We start from the raw sequence: 19212 nt of genomic DNA, 5'->3' as shown, positions 1-19212 counted from the left end.
GAAAACACAGTGAAGATGACTCACCTCAGATCAGCAGAGCCTGGGGACCTCACACATGATGATCAGTTTCTGTACTAATTAATGACAGCCTCAGCTTTACTTTTTCCCTGTTGATTTTGTGCATCTGTATGGGTGATTTGTGGGACGAACAATGAGGAATAAATGAGAAGCCAGTGAGCATTCCCATCTACACAATGATAGCAATTCAGATGTCAGAAACTTAGTGAGCACAAACTGTTCTGGCTTGTACGAGTCACCCACAGAGTTTTTTCAAGAAGATCTCACATGAGCCTTACACAGAGAGGTGATAGCCTCATCGAAGGCACAGAAAAGCACAGTTGCTTACCTGGGATCATGCATTTACTAAATAGTAGAGCAACAGCCAGACTCAAGCTTTGCCATTTTACCACTTCCCTGAGGTACAAAGAACGAATTTTGGTGCTAAAAACCTCATGTATTTTCCAAGCCTTTTTCAATTTCATAAGCCTTGGCTGGTGTGGGTAGCAACAGTGATCTGGAAACAGAAGAAAAGCTAAGTTCTCATGCATCAGAACCAGACTGGCCTGTGGCTGCCCCCGTGTTGTTATATAACATACGATTCAACAAAGCTATCAAAAATATCCTTCTAGATTTTTAAAAAGTATCCACAGATTATGGAAGTTATTCCTTCAAATCTAGATACTATTTCTTCTCTTGGGTTTCCCCATTTTGCATAATTTTGCCTTTATTAATGTGCACTTTGTTCTAAAGGCTAATGAAAAACAAGATAAAGAAGCACCCAAGGAGTTTAATGTTCATGAGCATGTATTAAAGATTAGTCTAAATTGAACTATCATTTAATAAAAAAATGAGTATTATCAGGCATGCTGACATAAACCTTTAATATCTGTACTTAATAGAGAGACAGGTGGAGGTTTCCAGGCCAGCCTGGAATACAGCACAGCTAGTTACTATTCAGTGAGACATTATCTAAAACAAATTTAAATGAAAATTAAAAAAAGACTCCTACATATTAAAAAAAATACATGTTGCTACACAAGTAAAACATGGGCCTATATATCCTCCTCAAAATTTCTTTTTTTATTAAATTATATAACTTTATAAATTTTCACTTCCTTTCCTCCTCCCATTTCCCTTTCCCTCCACCCACCCCGTACCCCTCCCTCTCCAGTCCAAGGAGCAGTCAGGGTTCCCTGACCTGTGGGAAGTCCAAGTTCCTCCCCCATCCATCCAGGTCTAGGAAGGTGAGGATCCAAACAGACTAGGTTCCCACAAAGCCAGTACATTCAGTAGAACCAAAACCCAGTGCCATTGTCCTTGGCTTCACAGTCAGCCCTCCTTGTCAGCCACGTTCAGAGAGTCTGGTTTGATCACATGCTCCATCAGTCCCAGTCCAGTTGGCCTTGGTGAGCTCCCATTAGATCAGTCCCATTGTCTCGGTGAATGGATGCACCCCTCATGGTCCTGACTTCCTTGCTCTTGTTCTCCCTCCTTCTGCTCCTCATTTGGACCTTGGGAGCTCAGTCCAGTGCTCCAATGTGGGTCTCTGTCTCTATCTCCATCCAACTCCAGATGAAGGTTTCTATGGTGATATGCAAGGTAATCATCAGTGTGGTTATAGTAAAAGGCCAGTTCAGGCCCCCTCTCCTCAGCTGCTCAAGGAGCAAGCTGGGGACATCTCCTTGGACACCTGGGAACCCCTCTAGAGTCCAATCTCTTGCCTACCTTCAAATGGCTCCCTTAATTAAGATATATACTACCCTGATTCCACATCTACTCTTCCTCCACCCCAACTGTCCCATTCCCCCAAGCTCTCCCCATCCTCCCCTTCTCACTTCTCTCTCTCCATCTCCCCTTACCCCCATCCTACCCCCACCCCCAAGCTATCAATTTTTGCCTGGCAATTTCTTGAATTTCATATCTTACTTGAATCTAATATACCAGTTACTCTGAAAATAGTGCCTGTCTCTTGCTCCACACCTAGTACCATGCTTTGTAACAAGAGAGATAGATATTTATGTCATGCCTCTGATGTTGGGGAAACAGTAAGACTTTCAGGTGCCCAAGAGTCCCAGATGTCCATGCTACTTTCAGATACAGCATCACAGTCATGGCTAATGCAGAAGCGAGTGAAAGATTCACCTCCTCATGTTGGTATTGAAATTTAACCCAAAACTTGTGCTTCTGTCACATGGTTAAATTATACTTCACCTTTCCTATTTTCCTTCTATGAAGTTAGGCTTAAGGGTGATCTTCCTTTGCACTTAGTACCTTGCATACAAATCCCCTCCATGTAATCTCCATTTTCTGTGCATGACAACCAAACCATTGAGAAATCAAGTGTCTTCCCAGATAGTTGCATATGCATTTTTTTTGTTTTTCAATAAATATTTTGATAAGTGCCAATTTTTTAGCTTGTACTTTCCGCTTGTTATTGACTCTGTTGTGAGAACATATGTTTTGAGTTAACTGGGACAGCAGTACAATCATACAAAGTAGGAAGCACGAGAAAATTCACATAAATAAATCTAATCTGTTGCATGATATTGTAATAACATTTTGAAATCTCTCAATAAGCCATGCGTATCACTGCAGTAGAAACTTTGTCATCATGAGCTACAACTTCAGTGTCTGTGTTCCAAAGGTCTAATACCTCAGTAGGAGAAAAAAAAATCCAATAACTGTGTGTGGATTTGGATTGCTTGCCTTAAGAGAATATAGATAATGCCCAAACTTGAAAGGAAAAGATTCTTAAACTCAACTTGTATCCTAGCATCTTAAAGCTTTCATCTGAAAACAAAATCTCTTCTTTTATCCTGAACTGGTTCATCTCCTAATTCTAACATAAGAGTATCAATGCAAACACTGTTGAAAACAAGAGAATGTCTTACTGACAGAAGGAATTCAATGGCAGAAATTGCCCATGCTCCTACATAATCCTATGTATTCAGTATATACCCAAGCCAGGATGTTGTTAAGTTTGATTATATCAGATTGAATTGAAACCTCTTCATGCACATAGTATATGACGTCACCCTCAAAACATAGAAGACAGAACAGCTTAGTAACATAATTCAAACAGAGTCCCACAACATTTTTATCTGGTGTTCCTCAACTCTGTAACCATAACTTTGTTATGGTTGATTAGAAATTCCACTGTCATCTAACCAATTCCTGTTGCTTTTAAAGTTATCGAACATATAAAGAAGGACCCTCATTAGGAACAGCATTGCAGAGAAATGAGGGTACTTCCATTGTGACTCACTGTGGCAAAGTCAAGAATGATTTACACAAGCACATGTGTGCATACACACACATAATAGTTCATTAATAATAATTATTTTATTGATAACTGAAACAACACATTATTGTTTCATTAAAAACCAAGAAGAAATTGTTCAAGGTACCAACCTAGGAAGGAAATGGAAGAATCTATGAAATTTTATCTGAGAAGTCAAACATTTCCAGCTATGCCCAAATATTAAGAGGCCAGTCAAAAGTATTTTGTCCTGAAACCCAAGCATGCAATGAGAGGTGGCATCTCTGTTTGTAGACTCCTTCATGATGGATAGCCTCTACACCACTAATGAACACCTAATGAGCCTGAAGACTTCCACTACCATCACTCAGCTCTGCAGAGAGATCCGGCACAAGCCTGGCAGGCACGCAGTGACCAGGAAGGGCCTAATCAGTCTTAGGAACTCAACAACACTAATTTGGAAGGCATTTATCTGAAAGAGCTGCTAGCCAGAAGTGGTGTCTGTGCGCTACAGAAGATAATTAAATCTGTTTAAAACAGCTGTACGAATAAGGAGAGGCAATTCTCTGCATATTTTAAGGCTTTAAAATTAAGGCTGAGGCAAGGGATTAAAACTAAAAAATTGGTCTGTATCCCATTGTTTAAATACTTCAATTTATACACAAAGAGTAGAACTCAATAAGCAAAAATTTTGGTTATAGTGTCTATGGGATTTAACGGTGAAGCATGAGGAGAGAGGGCTGCGTCCTCATTAGATGGATGCATACCAACTGTAATCTTGGATTCTTTAAAGAGTTACAGGGACATTAAAGTCCCCAAAATGTAATCATAAAAACAAATACATCAGGATACTTCAAGCGCTCAGATGACCGAGAAGTCCACTTTGGATGAAACTTCCTAAAAGACCCTCCCGTATTTGGACATGTAACAGAATTTGGCTTTAATCCTTCCCCCACTGGAAAGCCTATTTGAAGCCGTAAGAAGTGGCACAAAGAGGCAGATGACTGAATTTGTTTGGGACAGTTTTCAGAGCTGCTGATAATTCAGTTCACTCCTAGAAGCCTAGTTATTACTTCTCCTCCTACACAAAGAAGTGGGGGCTGATATCAATAAGCCATGAAATTTGAGATTTTCTCATGTCATATTCCTTCTTCCTTTCTGTTTTATTCTCTTTGCCTCTAAGAATTAATTGAGACATTTTCTCTCTTTTCCCTTCTTGCCTCAGGTTAAAAGGAGAAAAAGAAATGAGTTAGGCAAAATAGGTTGATTTCAGAGAGCAGTCTAGTGGGTCCAGTTCATATTGCATTGGTGAGCAGCTTTCTCTTGGGTCCCGTTTTTCTCTCTTCTCAAAACTGGACCACATACATGACAGTGTTCATATTCATTGGAGGCATAGATGGCAGATGCTTATAATCTACCTTGAGAAGCAAAGAGAGAAGCAGTATATTAGCGATAGTTCCAGTTCGGTGGACATTCCAAAGTCTGGTGACATGTTTCTGTCTTCAGGCTGGATTTTCAGTGTCCTACCCTGCTTCCTGGAAGGCAGCCACCCCAGGATCAGAGGTTCCCTCATCCTTGTCTGAAAGGCATGCCTTCTCCTGCAGTTCTCCGCTGATTGCTCATCTCTTTGCCCCAGGTGCTCAGCCTTAAACCTCACCCACTGCTGACGTGAAACTAAACACCTACTGTGGGACAGGAAAACTTGAATATATCCTTCTTCATGTTAGGTGCTACTCTAACATTCTGAAGAGATGTCAATATACCTATTTTTAATATGACACATTTCAAAAATAAAACAGGAAACTCGGCTTATCTGAAATAGAAATGACTATTTCTATTTCATGAGGGTCATGTCTCCATCCATCTTTAATTTATAAGAGAAAAAGTAGAGAGCCATTTGTGCAAAGTATGGTTTGAGAATGATCTAACTGTGACATCTGTCACCCGCACTACCAGGGATGATTCAGCTCATCTGACTGCATAAGAGGATGGCTCCATTTTCCTTCCCTCTCTCCCTTGTGTCTTTCTCTTCAAGAGTTGCATGTTCATTTAAATAGGAACACTGTCCTACTTAGGACAGAAAATGAACTCGAGAAGCATTGTTCAACCAAGGTAATATGAACATCCCCTGTTAGAATGTTTAAACAGGATTTCTAAGGTGCAGTATACTTCAGAGGACATTTAATTGGCTTCCATAACAGAATGTAGAGATTTTTTAGTACACCTTTCCTTCATGTTGGACCTCCACAGACCTCTGTAAGCCCTCTTCTTTTTCACTGCAGCCTAATAATTTGGGAAAGGAATTCAGCGACTTCCCAAGGAAGAATGCACACATTTGTTCAGAGTATGTGTAACTTGGCTAAGTCTGTCCAGTGATGGTAGATGCAAAATGATGAACGTTAATTTAAAACGTTAGTAACAAATTAAGAAAGCAACAAGGTTCTGATGCTGCTGTGCTTGCTGTATGGGTGTGTATCTGTATGAGTTCCCACTAGTGAAAATTCACCAACATCCAGCTGCATTAGCAACATAATTAGCATGTACAATTTTAGTTTTATTTTTATCATTATGTGCTTTTCCACATAACCCCAGTGAATACACCATTCCTCTTCCCCCTTTTTCCATTTTGCTGTTAATAAAACTGATACATTTCTAGTATATATCTTAATACTAGGAAAAGCTGCGTGTTCAGGTTTATTCCTAAAGGAACCTTCCCACCACTCATTTTTTTTAATGTAATTTTGCTCTTATTACATAGCTGAATGTTTTGCTTTATGACTGATTTTTAAAATGTCATTCAGAAGCATTTATATGATTTATGCCATTTAGTAGTCCCAGGGTTTTTCTTCCAAAGCCTATGGAGGTAAATGCTAAAGTCACTGTGCAGTGGTAATAATACAGCAAAAGTCTCTAATTTCTTACGGAGGGAATCAAGAAGCCTGAGCTTCCCAGCATCGGTCTTCTCACACCAGCCATGTGTTCTTCCTGCCCTGTGTTCTGATCACAGCAAGACTTGTCCAGAGCACAAAAGACATAAGAAGAACATTAGAATAGATAGGATGCTCAATAAAAGCTATGGTGCATTAGACCATTCACAAGTGAAGAAGTAACCCATTTTGTGAGGGTCCTATTGGATACTCTTTGTCTGGGCATTATATTAGGAAGCATTTGCATGTTTACTTGAGCAGATTTCCAAAATCAGAGTCCTCAGAGGAGAGCCTGGAAATCCAGGCCTCTTCATTCCACACTTAGAAGTGAAATATATATATATATATATATATATAGTCCTGGTTTGACCTTTCTTGCACTAGCATAGGCAAACCTAAGTTTTCTGGTGAAATAATAAAACATGATGCCTTTTGGTGTAGTAGCTGTTCACCCTTTGAGTCATGCCATGGTCCTCAGTATTGCCTTGCATACAGAGAGGGACAGGAGGTCTATGTATTTGGAAAGATATCTGTGCTTTTAAAAGCTATCTCTGAGAAGGCAATGGAGAGGCACTGACTACCTTAAGCCACTATATAGGTACTGGATGTCATCTCTGATGTGTCCAGAGCTCTGTTTTAAAATGAAAAAGCCCATAGGGCATGATGCTAATTAGATTTATCAGGAACAACCTCTGCTGGTCTGGGAGGTCATTCAAGATTTCAGCCCTGATGGCACCTTTTGAACAGAAGGCACACAAACTGAAAATGTGCGTGAGAAAAGAAGCACAAATGTTCGTTATCCAGAACAGGTGTATTTTGTACAAAAAGGGCTTGGTTTACACTTCCAAATTACCACATGGGGGCATCGACTGTGGTTACCCTTCCCCTCATTACGGTTCCTCAGTGCTAGACAAACACCAGGAGTAGTTTTATGGCTCTTTTTGTATCTTAAAGTACATGGTACATGTCACTGGGATCACCTTACATCGCTGATCTCTCAAGAATTGGATCTGTGTTCACAGGCTTTAGCATGGGTTCATTAGTCTTTATCTTGTGCTGCTGTAAGAGAGGGATTCAGGATAGGTAACTTAAAAGTAACAAGTATTAGTTTGTGCAGTTCTAGAGGTGCGAGAGCTTAAGACCCAGAAGCTCACATCTGGTGAGAGCATTCTTGGCACATTATTCTATGGTGGAGCATAGAAACGAAGAATCCATCACACGTGGTGTGCCTCAGAGCTGCTGAACACTGGCACACTCAAGAGCATGCCTCCCTGCAACAGGCACACAAGACGAGTTCATCATTTTATAGAAATACACTTTTATAACAAGTAACCTGCTCCTGTAATGGTTACACTGATCCATTTGTAAGACCAAGGCCCTGCCTCTCAGTATGCTAGATTGGGATTCAGTTTCTAACACTTGAACTTTGAAAGGCGATTTCAAAGCCTGAAATTTTTTCTGTAGAGTTGACTTAGCTATCTGGTAAGGGTACAACAGAGCTGTTTTCACGCCTTCCTTGAATGAGGAGTAAGAGGTTGGAATTAAGAAGAGCCTTGCTCAAATTTGTAATTCCAGGTTAATTTGGACACGTTTGAGTTTTGGGGAGTTAACATTTAAGTAGATAAATAAATGAAGGTTTTCCTGTTACTTCTAGTACAGCAATCATTCTAGAATTCTTCTGTTTTCTTCCCAAGTGAGTGGTAGTGGATGCCTCATGGGGGCATTTGTGCATTTCTGTTGCACACTCAAGCCTCGTGCCTATGTCATTCATGTAGGATAAGTACACTTCTTGCCATTCACTCATTCTACCAGTTAGTAGCGTGTCCCATTGACGGTAAGGACGCCTTGCACGACTGAACTAGGTTTTTTTTAGACTATCAAAGCTGACATCATTTTGCCTAAATATCTTTAGCAATAGGAATAAAAGAATAAAACTATCAAATTATTCTGGTTCACATTATTTTGTACCTAAATTTATGGTCTCCAGAGTACTAGGATAACAACATATTTCCAAAAAAATTTAATTTAGATCCACGGCTAATCAATATATCTGTGTTATCTTCTGGTTCTTTCTCATAATTTATTCCATATTTAAGTATGTAAATTGATAATAGATATAAGCAATTCATTTGGCAATATTTGTTATATTAATATGGCCTCTATCCCCTTTTAAATTATAATATTTCATGATTTTTCCTCATCTACTACTCTCTCGCCCACGCTTCTGCGAAAGCCATCAAGCATTCTATAGTCTCATTCCAATGCGCCGACCTATGAAATAGATCCTATGCTTTTTTTTACTTATTTTGAATAATACTCAGTTACTTCTCTACATTGCACTAGGCACTAGTTACTTCTCTACATTGCATTTTGTTTTAGGATCCTGCAACACAAGGTTGTGAAGTCTGAGGGAGAGCCCTGGCCAGCCTCCGTGTGGACCAGACTCCTAACACAGTCTCTAGCATACTCTCTGCACCACGTCTGTACTGATTTCAGGAATATCTCACTATTTCACTTCAGGACAGGGACTGTCAGTGCTGAGTCTCTGACGGAGTTATTTTCCCATTCTTCTCTGAGCCCGTGTTATAGAAACTTATGTGTTCATGTGCCTTTCATTTGCCCAGGTTAACCTTGTCTTAACTGTGGCCCACCTGATAAATTTGTTTTTCTGTTGCAAGAGTCAGGACAGTACTTGGAGTATTCCTGTATTTGTTCCCTATGGCTTTTGTGCCTTTCCCAGGCATTGGTTTTGAGCTTGTGCTGTTCTGTGACTGTGTTCATATGGACAGATGACTAAAGGGCAATGGAGGTGAGGAATTGATTCAAGAGTCAAGATTTTTGCTGATCTTGATGCAGTTATAGTTACAGAAGGGATGTCTTTCGATTGATTTGAGTTGAAGTAACTAAATTACACACAAGATTTCTCTGGATAGTGATTATGAGTATTGCTTGTCTCACATAAGTCTCTACTGTCTTTATGCCTTAAACATGATATTACTTCACCAGAAAGCAGAAAGGAAGTATGGAGTCTGGAGTTCACACCAAACTGTCTTCACATAAATAAGTGTGTTGACAAAGGAGAAAGTATGATTAAAGCTGGGAAAGGATTGAAAGGAGAAGAGAGTGATGTTTTATCTCTGATACCACCTTTCTCTCCATCTAACAGAAAGCTGCGCTAGACAGACAAGTTAAATTACAGATAACACTAAAACTTTTTGCACTCTCTAACTATCGAAATGACATTAAACATCTTATTGAACTTCTACATGCCTCACTATTAGACTCATTGTGTCTAATAGAAGTCACTTCTCCCTTTTGCTATCCCGGAAGTCAATAGCCAAATGAGATAATATAAGAAAATATAAAGAACGCATGAACTCTCAACAGTATGGTTGCCTGAACAAGACTGGCACTAATTACAACACTAATTGAAAACTATCATGGGAGGAGATTCCACAAATTCCTACCCCTGGATAAAGGGCCACAGGTTGTAACTGTTACAGCTCAGATAGCAAAGAGACCTATGCAGTCAGTAAAAGACAAGGAATACCAAAAAGCCAAATCACACAATAAACTTCACACAGAGATTATTGGGAGGGCAAAGCCTAGGAGGTTGCTGTCTTTGCTTGGACAAGAAGCAACAGAGAACTGAGCTGAAAACCAGTTTATATAGGATTTCTTTCAGGGGTGGGGAGGATCAGTGATTTCCAGGTGAACAGGGGTTAGAAGGTTTATGTGGCCTGAATTTAGGGCAAGCTCAGGGATTGGTAGATTATTTTTATGTAGGGCAGGTACTGGCCACTCTCACCTCATGGGAGGGACATGAAGCAGACATTATAGCCATCAGAAAACTTTGGTGTGGGACCTGGCTTTTGGAGCTCCTTAGTTGGGGACAAGGATGATGAGCACCTTGAGGAGTCAGACTTGGCCACACCTTGGCCTAGGTGTGGTGGCTGGAGGTTTCTAGAGGCAAAGCTTACAAGGGGGAGTCTCTATATAGCATTACAAGGAAAGCTTCCACTGTCCCCTGCCCAGTAGTTATGTAGGTGTGAATATACTCAATAGCTGCTGAGAGAGGGAGAATTGGTTTTTTCCTGGAGGAAGCCTCCAACATTGGTTGTCCAATCCCCAGTGGTCAACCCTGTACACATGTACATATGAACAATGATAAATGGGCCGGGCGGTGGTGGCACATGCCTTTAATCCCAGCACTCGGGAGGCAGAGGCAGGCGGATCTCTGAGTTCGAGGCCAGCCTGGTCTACAAGAGCTAGCTCCAGGACAGGCTCTAGAAACTACAGGGAAACCCTGTCTCGAAAAACCAAAAAAAAAAAAATGAACAATGATAAATGGACCCAGTATGATGTATATCTATACATACATATATATATATATATATGTACAGCATATATGCATTTATAAAATTTAAGATGAAGAGGTCTTGAGTTTGCGAGAAAGAAAGGGCATGGAGAGTTAAGGGACAGTAGTAATCTCGATGCAATACTCATATTTGAAAATCTCAAAAGAACTAAATTTTTAGAAATATAAACACATAGAAATGTACAGTATTCAAATTGGATTGAACACAAAAGAATTGTCTGCAGGCATTGTGTTAGGCATCCTTGATATGGACATTCATAAAAAATATCACAGCCTTTAAGAGTTATACAAATTGCCTCAGTATATTCCCAATACACATTTTTCATAGAACAGGTAGTATTTACTTTTTAGGTTTTGAGATACAGCTTATTCTGTACTGGCCTGGAGTTCACTATTTATCAAAAATGTCCTCAAAATCATGGTAGTCCTTGAGTCCCACACTCCCAAGTGCTAAGGTTGTGGGTGTGAGCTACCACACCCAACTATGTTCCTCATAGAACTTGGAGGTTGAGTTCCAGTACCCTAAAACCGTGTTTAATTGTATGCAGTTGTATGGAAGCATGTTTAGCATCTGCACCCCTGAAGTCTGTGAATCTCCATCATCCCTTTACACAATCAAATAAAAAAGTATTAAAAAGCTTAGGTTGTAGTCAGTGCATCTTTGCACAAAGCCAAAGCCAAGGAACATCTAATGTTCAGCATCTAAGTAGAGGTCATCAACATTTAGTACACATCCCAACATCATCTATAAATAATTTTAGTCTCTAGCAGAACCGAGCATCCTCCTGTGGGTGCCTGAAGAATGAGTCTTGGAGAGTGGTCGGGTACCTGCATTAAGAGGAGCATTGGTGTCAGTGATACCAGAGTTATTTCCTGATGCACACAGACTTTCAGGTGAAGCTCTTTCCCATCCACCATCGTCTACTCTGCATTATCCCTTGTTGCCTTCCCAGCACACTAGGATGCTTTTCAGCTCATCCTCCAGGTAGTGTACAGAGTGATCATTTGGGATAAATGTTATCAGTATGCTGTCTCCCCAACACTCTTTCTTAAAACATTTTGCTATATTGCCATTGTTCTCAGAAGAAAGATTGAAATCAGAAACTTGGCCCACAAGACTAAAGGCCTTTGTCTTCTCTCTAGCCATTGTATAGCATATTCTTATAATCTTACTTTGCATTATCCTCTTCTTTTTTAATATTTATTTATTTATTTATATTTTATGTACATTGGTGCTTTGCCATGAGTGTTGGGTCTCCTGGAACTAGAATTATAGACAGTTGTGAGCTGCCATGTGGTTGCTGGGAAATGAACCCGGGTCCTCTGGAAGAGCAGTCAGTGCTCTCAACCACTGAGCCATCTCCCCAGCCCACATTATCCTATTATAATCTTTCTTTTCATTATCCTTTAATCCTTTCAATTTTACTTTCTCCTTATGCTCCTGGCCCTTGAAAATCTGTATCCCCATGTCCTCATTACCTGGATTACATAATCTCCACATGGCTCATAACTTTGCTTTGCACTTTTCCTTCAGGCCTCAGCTCACTTGATCTGGGAGTCCTTCCCAGAAGTTCCCAATCAGAGTAACTTTCCATCGGTCCCCATGGCACAAGTTTATGATACCTTATAACAGTCCTTTTTAATCTGTGTCGATATCAAAAGTGGTCCATAAAGTCTTAAGAGTTCTGATTAATTTTCATTGTCATTGGAGTTATTTACTTAGCCACATTTTCCCATTTAGTGTCTTACAAGAGATAGATACTTTATAATATCTATATTTGATTGATTTAATGAATAAATGAATGTGCCAGCTTGTCCAGGGAAGGGATTATCTAGGACTTAGCCCATCATTACTTCGTTCTTATTACTGTTATCCAAAGAGGGATCCCTGCCACATGTGGTAATTAAAATCTATTCTAGGAAAACTAAAGAAGGGTAGGTGATGAATCCCCCAAGAAATCAATGATCATGATATGTTAGCCACTACATTGAGCTCAGGGCCCAGTTCTTTCCACTGAAAAGGCAAATCTGTACCTGCTGTGATTTTATCTGTAATTTTTAACTTAATAGTAAGACATAGCACATTGGCATTCTTACCTCCTCATGCATAATTCAGACATAAAGGTCTACCACTAGACCTCTGCTAAAGCACAGTTGGTTGAAAATGCAATCTCCCCGTGTTGTCTTAGAAATATGGACCCTGTTTGATATCTACTCTCTGAGTCTATCTCAAACTTGCTCCTCTGTCTCCAGTGGAGTTTCTATTGCTCATTTTAAGTCACAAACCATTATATCTACCTCTCATATTTATCTCAGACACTTGTTTTAACATCTGGCTTCTTTTCCCTCAACCACACCTCTGGTTGACTTCTTAATGACTCGGAGCCCTTTGAAAACGTGGAAGTAGTTATATACCAGGAACAGAAGGAAAAGATTGATCAGTCCACTTGAGTTGTCCACATGACCGACATATTAGCAAGATTGCTGGTATTTGTACTCATTAAATGAGGGAATTCAAATAACCACACAATGTGCTAACCTGTGGATGTTTGTGTAGTAGCTTAAATTGAGAGTTTTGTTGTTGCTGCTGTTGTTTTTTGTTTTTTAACCCAGCAAAAGATTTCAGTCTGTGATGTTACCGAAAACCCTACTCCCTCTTCCTGAGCATTGGTCACCATGCATGCCTCACTGTGCTACTGGGCACAGATTGAAGCTGTAGGTCGCAGATACTCCTAGGGTTTGAAAGCTTCACTTTTTTGTGTGTATTAATCCTTTAAATGTCAACATTGTAAAGTTGGCCTTTTCAAAAGATGTGATACCACATAAACCTTACTTAATCGAAAATACATTTCTAGTTCAAAGGTTTTTTGGTGATTTAGTTTGTGTTTTGCTTTGTTGTTTTCCTGAAACTGTGGAAGGCTATCAAAAAAAGAAGGTGTTAAAGGAAGGAAGCTCAATTTTGCCAGTTGAGTCTAAGCAATGTTGTTCCTTGAAAGTCTAAACCATCATTCCAAAGGTCCTTTCTTTTTCAGGACTTTGTAAGTGCAGACTTCATCTCCTGACTGCACAGGAGAAAAATAGAACAATAGATTAAAATAAGATTTGAAGAAATACTGTTTGTCTTTTAAGCCTCATTTTAATATTTTTTCAGCAGTTATTTATTTGCACATCACTGTATAAATTGCTATTTATATAGCTTTTATAGCAACCCATCCAATAAGATGGCAAAGTACTGTTACGCCCACTTCATAAGTTTAGCAACTAACTCAAAGAGAAGTTGAATGATTCATATGAAGTTATATAACTTGTTAATGGTGACTAAGATTCAAGGCTGAGTGAGACCTTCAGTGCTTTAGCCATGGACTAACTCTTATCTATAGAAATGAATGGGAAATTCAAAGACAATGGTTTATTATCCCAGACTGTAGTTTCCTAGCTGAGTGAACCCTCAGTAAATGATAAAACCTTTTAGACTTCATGTTCATCTGTGAAGATGATGACCATTTCCTCCTATTCTCTTCAGGCTAATATGCTACAGAAATTCTCTGATAGAACAACATACCAAGATTAAAAATCTATTTGCAAAGCAGTTAGCAAGCCAACCAAAAAGACTAACAATAATTATTATAAATAATTCTAATTCTCATGTCATCAGGTGTTAAGCAAGGCATTTTACATTCTTTTTCAAACTTGGTTAAGGAACTGGAAATAAAGACAATTCACAGTTCTGGAAGACCTAGGAAGTGGTCTTTGACCATACCAGATAAGATTATTAATAAAGTCTTCTAATTACCTGAATATTAGAGTCAACTAAATTGGTAATCAAGCACCTGCTCTTCTAAGCCTTGGAAATTTGATCATTGGTGCCCCTTTGCCTTAGAGAGTATTCTCAGCAAACTAATTGTTATAAGGATGCTATTATAGCAGAAGACAGATGCTCTCAACCATAGGAGGAAGACGAGTGAACCTCAGACCCCAAGGCAAGAGCAGCTAAGCACTAACGCTCCTCCATTTAACACTGCCTGTTTTCTGCAGGGTGATGTGCAGCGGACACTCATCCAGGTGGACTTTGGAGATGGCATTGCAGTGTCTTATGTCAACCTCAGCTCCATGGAAGATGGAATCAAGCATGTCTATCAGAATGTGGGCATTTTCCGAGTGACCGTGCAGGTGGACAACAGTCTGGGGTCTGACAGCGCCGTCCTGTACTTACATGTAACTTGTATGTTATTACTGTTGTTGACTTATGACATATATTGAATATTGTGCCCTTTAAAAAATCTAATGTACAGTGTCTTATCTAGAGTAGTACAGTAGATATCTCTCAGAAAGGGAAACTGAATCTAAGAGAAAAACAGAGAGAGAAAGAAGAAAGTTAAAAAGTGTGACAGATAAAATCTTAGACTCTGGATAAAGTCAAATTGTTCTCAGTTTACCTCCCATGCTTTTCCCAGAGCCTTCAGAGATATAAATCTGCCTCTGATAGGTGCTAAGGCACCAATCAATATATATCAAGGGTACACATATCAATGTATATCAGTGGATGAATGCCAACTCAATCATTACAGGTGAAGAATTTCTCTCCCATAAGATTAGGGATACCTTACCAGAAATGATCTCTTTAGTCTTTTTCTCCTTTTAAAAATGTATGTCCTTGGTTTTGATCTGTAAGTGGCCTTTGATTTGACAGAAGAAGATCTAAGGGGAAAGATTATATAATGTAAAGAATTCCCTATATTAGGAAACAGGTTCAAGACTCTTAGGTGCCCCTCCCAAAAGAAGTTGAAGTTGTGAGCCACAAGGTGAAATAATAACTTCTAATTTGAATTGAATTAAGTTGATGGCATATGGATTTGTAGATGTGATGCTCCCCCAATGGTTCTAGGACTTGCCTTGTTATTATAGAAAGTAATAATTTATGCTAAAATGGAATGTGCTGTTTTGCATAACTGACCTTATTTAGATTTCAAGTTCAAGAGCCAAAGTGTTAATGATGGGAATTATTTTATGCCTCTCTCCTGCACCTGGCCCATGGAATGAAACTGAATGTAGAAGTCCCACCAAGAACATCTTTATTCAGGGGTCCATTGAAAGGCTGGACTCGTTAGGGAAGGCCGGAAGACTGTGTGGCTGATGAGGACTTGTCTGTGTATCTTCCAAAGGTGTGAGAGTGATTTTAGAACACATTTCCTTCTCTGGTTCTGAACAAAGTTAGACCCAATCCCCTGTTTGCTTACCCACTCTTCCTCTCTTTGGTTATATTTCATTAATCTCTTACCGTGTATTCCGCTTAGGCGTTACACTAACCACACTTTCTGTGCACATCACCTTAGTTCTGAAAGCCATCCATGAGGTAGGAATGGTTAGAAACCGTACTTTCCTAAGGTTTACAGAGCGGAAATCAACAATCTAAAAAGTCAGACTCACTCTCTCACACTGCCAGGCTAATCCCTAAGGGGAATGTCAGTGATGAAGTTGGCTTGGGTAGCCCCCATCAGCAATCTTCTCCTTTCACCTATTTCTTGAAACAAAGGGAGTTTTACGTTCATACCATATTACATAGACCTCTATCCTTTCTACTGCCTATGGGTCCTTAAGACTCCAATACAGCCTAGGACACAATATCCTCTACTTACTGTGTGTATGGGAATAAGAATGCTAACAGGCTTGGAATAATCTTAAAATCTTTAAAAGTATGCCCCAAACAATATCAGTATCCAAACAATCTGCCAGTGAAGTAAGAGTGCATTTGTTAAGAATGGCTGTGTATCTCATCTTACCTCTTCTCATAGGAGGCTGCGGTTTTTGCTGGAAGGCTATCATCCCAAGCAGTAACAACTGCAAGGACATGACACATCTGGTCACACTGCATCCACAGTCAGGAGACAGAGTGTGATGACAGCTTGTGCTTGGCTTTTGTGTGTGTGTGTGTGTGTGTGTGTGTGTGTGTGTGGTTCTGGATTTGAGCCCATGGAGTTGTGGTTCCCACATTCAGGATTTCCCACACTTAGGGTGTATCTCTCTGCCTCCATTATCCCAATCCAGAAGCTCTCTCATCAAGTCTAATTTTTTAGTGTTGCTGTATGTTGGCTGTTGTTTTAGTTGCCAGGTTCCTGACACTTGATGGAATTTAGGTAGTTTTGATCCTTGAATGATCCTAGATCCTGTCAAGTTGACAACCAGTATATCCATCACAGTGATTAAAGACAGATCCCTGATTGGGTGAGTCACTCCTCTCTAAGCCTAAATTTTTCCCTCTGTCAAAAGGTGCACATTTTGCACCTAGTGATTCAATCACACAAATTATGTGACATTCTGCCAATTCATAAAATTTGATATTTCCCTCACAATAGAGTAGCAGATGTATTTGGGCTAAGTGAGCTATGAGGTAGCTGAGGATTGGCAGCAATTCTTAGCTGTCACACCTCTCCTCTGTTCCCCCTTTCCCTTCAGACCTCTCCTCTTTCCAGGCTTCCCCTTCCTCTCCTCTGTTCCTGCTTCCCCTTCGTCCCAAGGCTCTCCCAGGAATCACAGTGCTTCCTTGAATACACATTCCCTCCACTCACCAGAACAGAAAGGCGATTTGACTCTAAATTATAGGTTTTTCAATGTGAGTTTGCAAAGGTCATCAGAAACAAATGGAACTGATGTTCCCGCTGTAGTGTATCCCGGAGTGAGCATGCAGCTCTTGCAGGATGCCAGGGTAATCTATTGAAGCCTGACAGGCGGAAATTCCTTGGGGATAGTGTTCACTGTGCTCTGATACTTTGCAGACTAATGAGACACTTGGTGAAGACTTTCTGGCCTTCAGCTGGATGGGGCAGAAAATGTAGAGGGAATGAGGATTTCGGTTCAGAAAACTGCCTCTTCCTGGCCATCTTTCAGAAGTCAGGGAAGTGGAGTGTCTGTGGACCTATAGAATGAGAAGTAAACATGAACAAAATATATGTCTTTCCTTCGCCCCATAGAGGAGCAATGAGCCTGTGTCTTTCTGATACCACAGTCTGACCTGTATGCCTTAAAAAATCATGACACTTTCAAGTATTGACAGTATTATTATGTTGGCCTAGAAATGGCAGAACAGAACATACGAAGTGTGGTTTAGTAGGCCATCTGCCCCAGAATTAAATGATATAAGTGTCGTGATCTGGGTTCTAGCTCAGATCTCGTTTATTATCTTATCTGGAAAAATGACACCTAACATCCTTCATGCATATGCACACAGTTCTTACGGACACTGAAGTCTAAGGAGTTCTGCTTTAACACATCCTCCTTATAGTGTGTCCATTGTCTACTTCTCATGGAGCTTTCATTTTAAAGATATAGCAACATGATACATACCAAGATTTAGTTAGATATATGCAAGCTCAAATAGCTTTAGAACATAAGTCTAAGAAGTAGGCCACAGTCATTAAACACACACACACACACACACACACACACACACACACACACACCAAAACAATTCATTCTCACAGACATTAGATGTTTCGTGCAGTCTAGAAAGTCTAATAACCCAAAGAAGGCAAATGCGGTTCACTCTAGAAATTCTGTACGTTTTTCAATAATATGAAATGATGCAGCGCCACCTGCTGTCATTTTTCTGCATCACAAGTACCTACATGAGACAAGGCCAAATGGGCTTGCTTGTTCTGTACGTAGCTGGGGATCCTCAGAGTGAGGAGTTTGTCTTTCTGTTCATGACACATTCTTAAAGTATACAGTTATGGCAAGAACTAGCTGTTGTATATCACTAAAAAGTAAATAAATGCAAGAGGCCATAGAAAATTCAGTATAAATGTCATACCTGTATCTCGGTACACACACACACACACACACACACACACACACACACGGGTAAAACTGCAAAAACACATATGCCTCTACTTCATGGCCAGAAAACTCAGCGTGGGCCCTCAGTGCTTCCTGGGTGTCCACTGTTGCACCCTCGTCCACCATATTACTCTCCCCTATTGGGTTTTCTTGCTTTCCGGCTAGCATGGCAGGCACGCCTTCTCAGGGTGTTTCCACTGACTCTAATCTCATCCTTAAACATTCAAAATAGATTTTTGGAACAATATTTCTCTCACTGATGCCTGGTGCCATTCCTGGAGCTCTCCTTGAACACTCTATCAACAGTATCCCCCTCATTCCTAACTCTTCATTGGAGGTTCACTGCCTTCTTCCTTCCAAACTACCTAAGCACCACCAAGTTCCGGGTGTTTCCACCACCGAAAACCACACCCAGAGTCCAGCAGCAATCAAAGCTGTTGGATGAATGGCTTGGCCACATTTCAGCAAAGATCCCACCTCATCATTGCCGCAATGACACCTAGACATTGTCCTCATTCTGATGTTCTGAGTGGAAAAAAAATGAAACTGAATGCTCATCTATGACATAGAAAAAATGAATTCCTATTGAATGAACCTTGGATTTTTAGAATAGATTGTCTGTTTCTTATTTTCCTTTCAAATTGATTTATTCTCTCTCTCTCTCTCTCTCTCTCTCTCTCTCTCTCTCTCTGTGTGTGTGTGGGGGGGGGGGCTATGCAATGTGAGTTGGAAACATGCACATCACAGCATATGTGGAGAGGTCAGAGGACAGGTTTGGGGAGTCTCCATCTTTACATAGGTAACAAGGACCCTAA

The 19212-nt window shown here is 40.1% G+C and overlaps 1 protein-coding gene across 5 annotated transcripts in view; it reads left to right on the top strand.

Moving 5' to 3' along the window:
* The window catches only part of Sorcs1 (sortilin related VPS10 domain containing receptor 1), a 504706-nt gene that overhangs the window by 439211 nt on the left and 46283 nt on the right, over positions 1-19212 (top strand). For all 5 annotated transcript variants that reach the window (XM_038329254.1, XM_038329237.1, XM_038329246.1 and 2 more), the window contains exon 19: positions 14600-14786. In XM_038329254.1, coding sequence (XP_038185182.1) covers positions 14600-14786 — 187 coding nt within the window. The remainder of the gene's footprint in view (positions 1-14599; positions 14787-19212) is intronic.

Source organism: Arvicola amphibius, chromosome 1, assembly GCF_903992535.2.
Source record: "Arvicola amphibius chromosome 1, mArvAmp1.2, whole genome shotgun sequence".
In the NCBI taxonomy this organism is placed as follows: domain Eukaryota; kingdom Metazoa; phylum Chordata; class Mammalia; order Rodentia; family Cricetidae; genus Arvicola; species Arvicola amphibius.
This window is presented reverse-complemented; position numbering and strand designations above follow the sequence as displayed.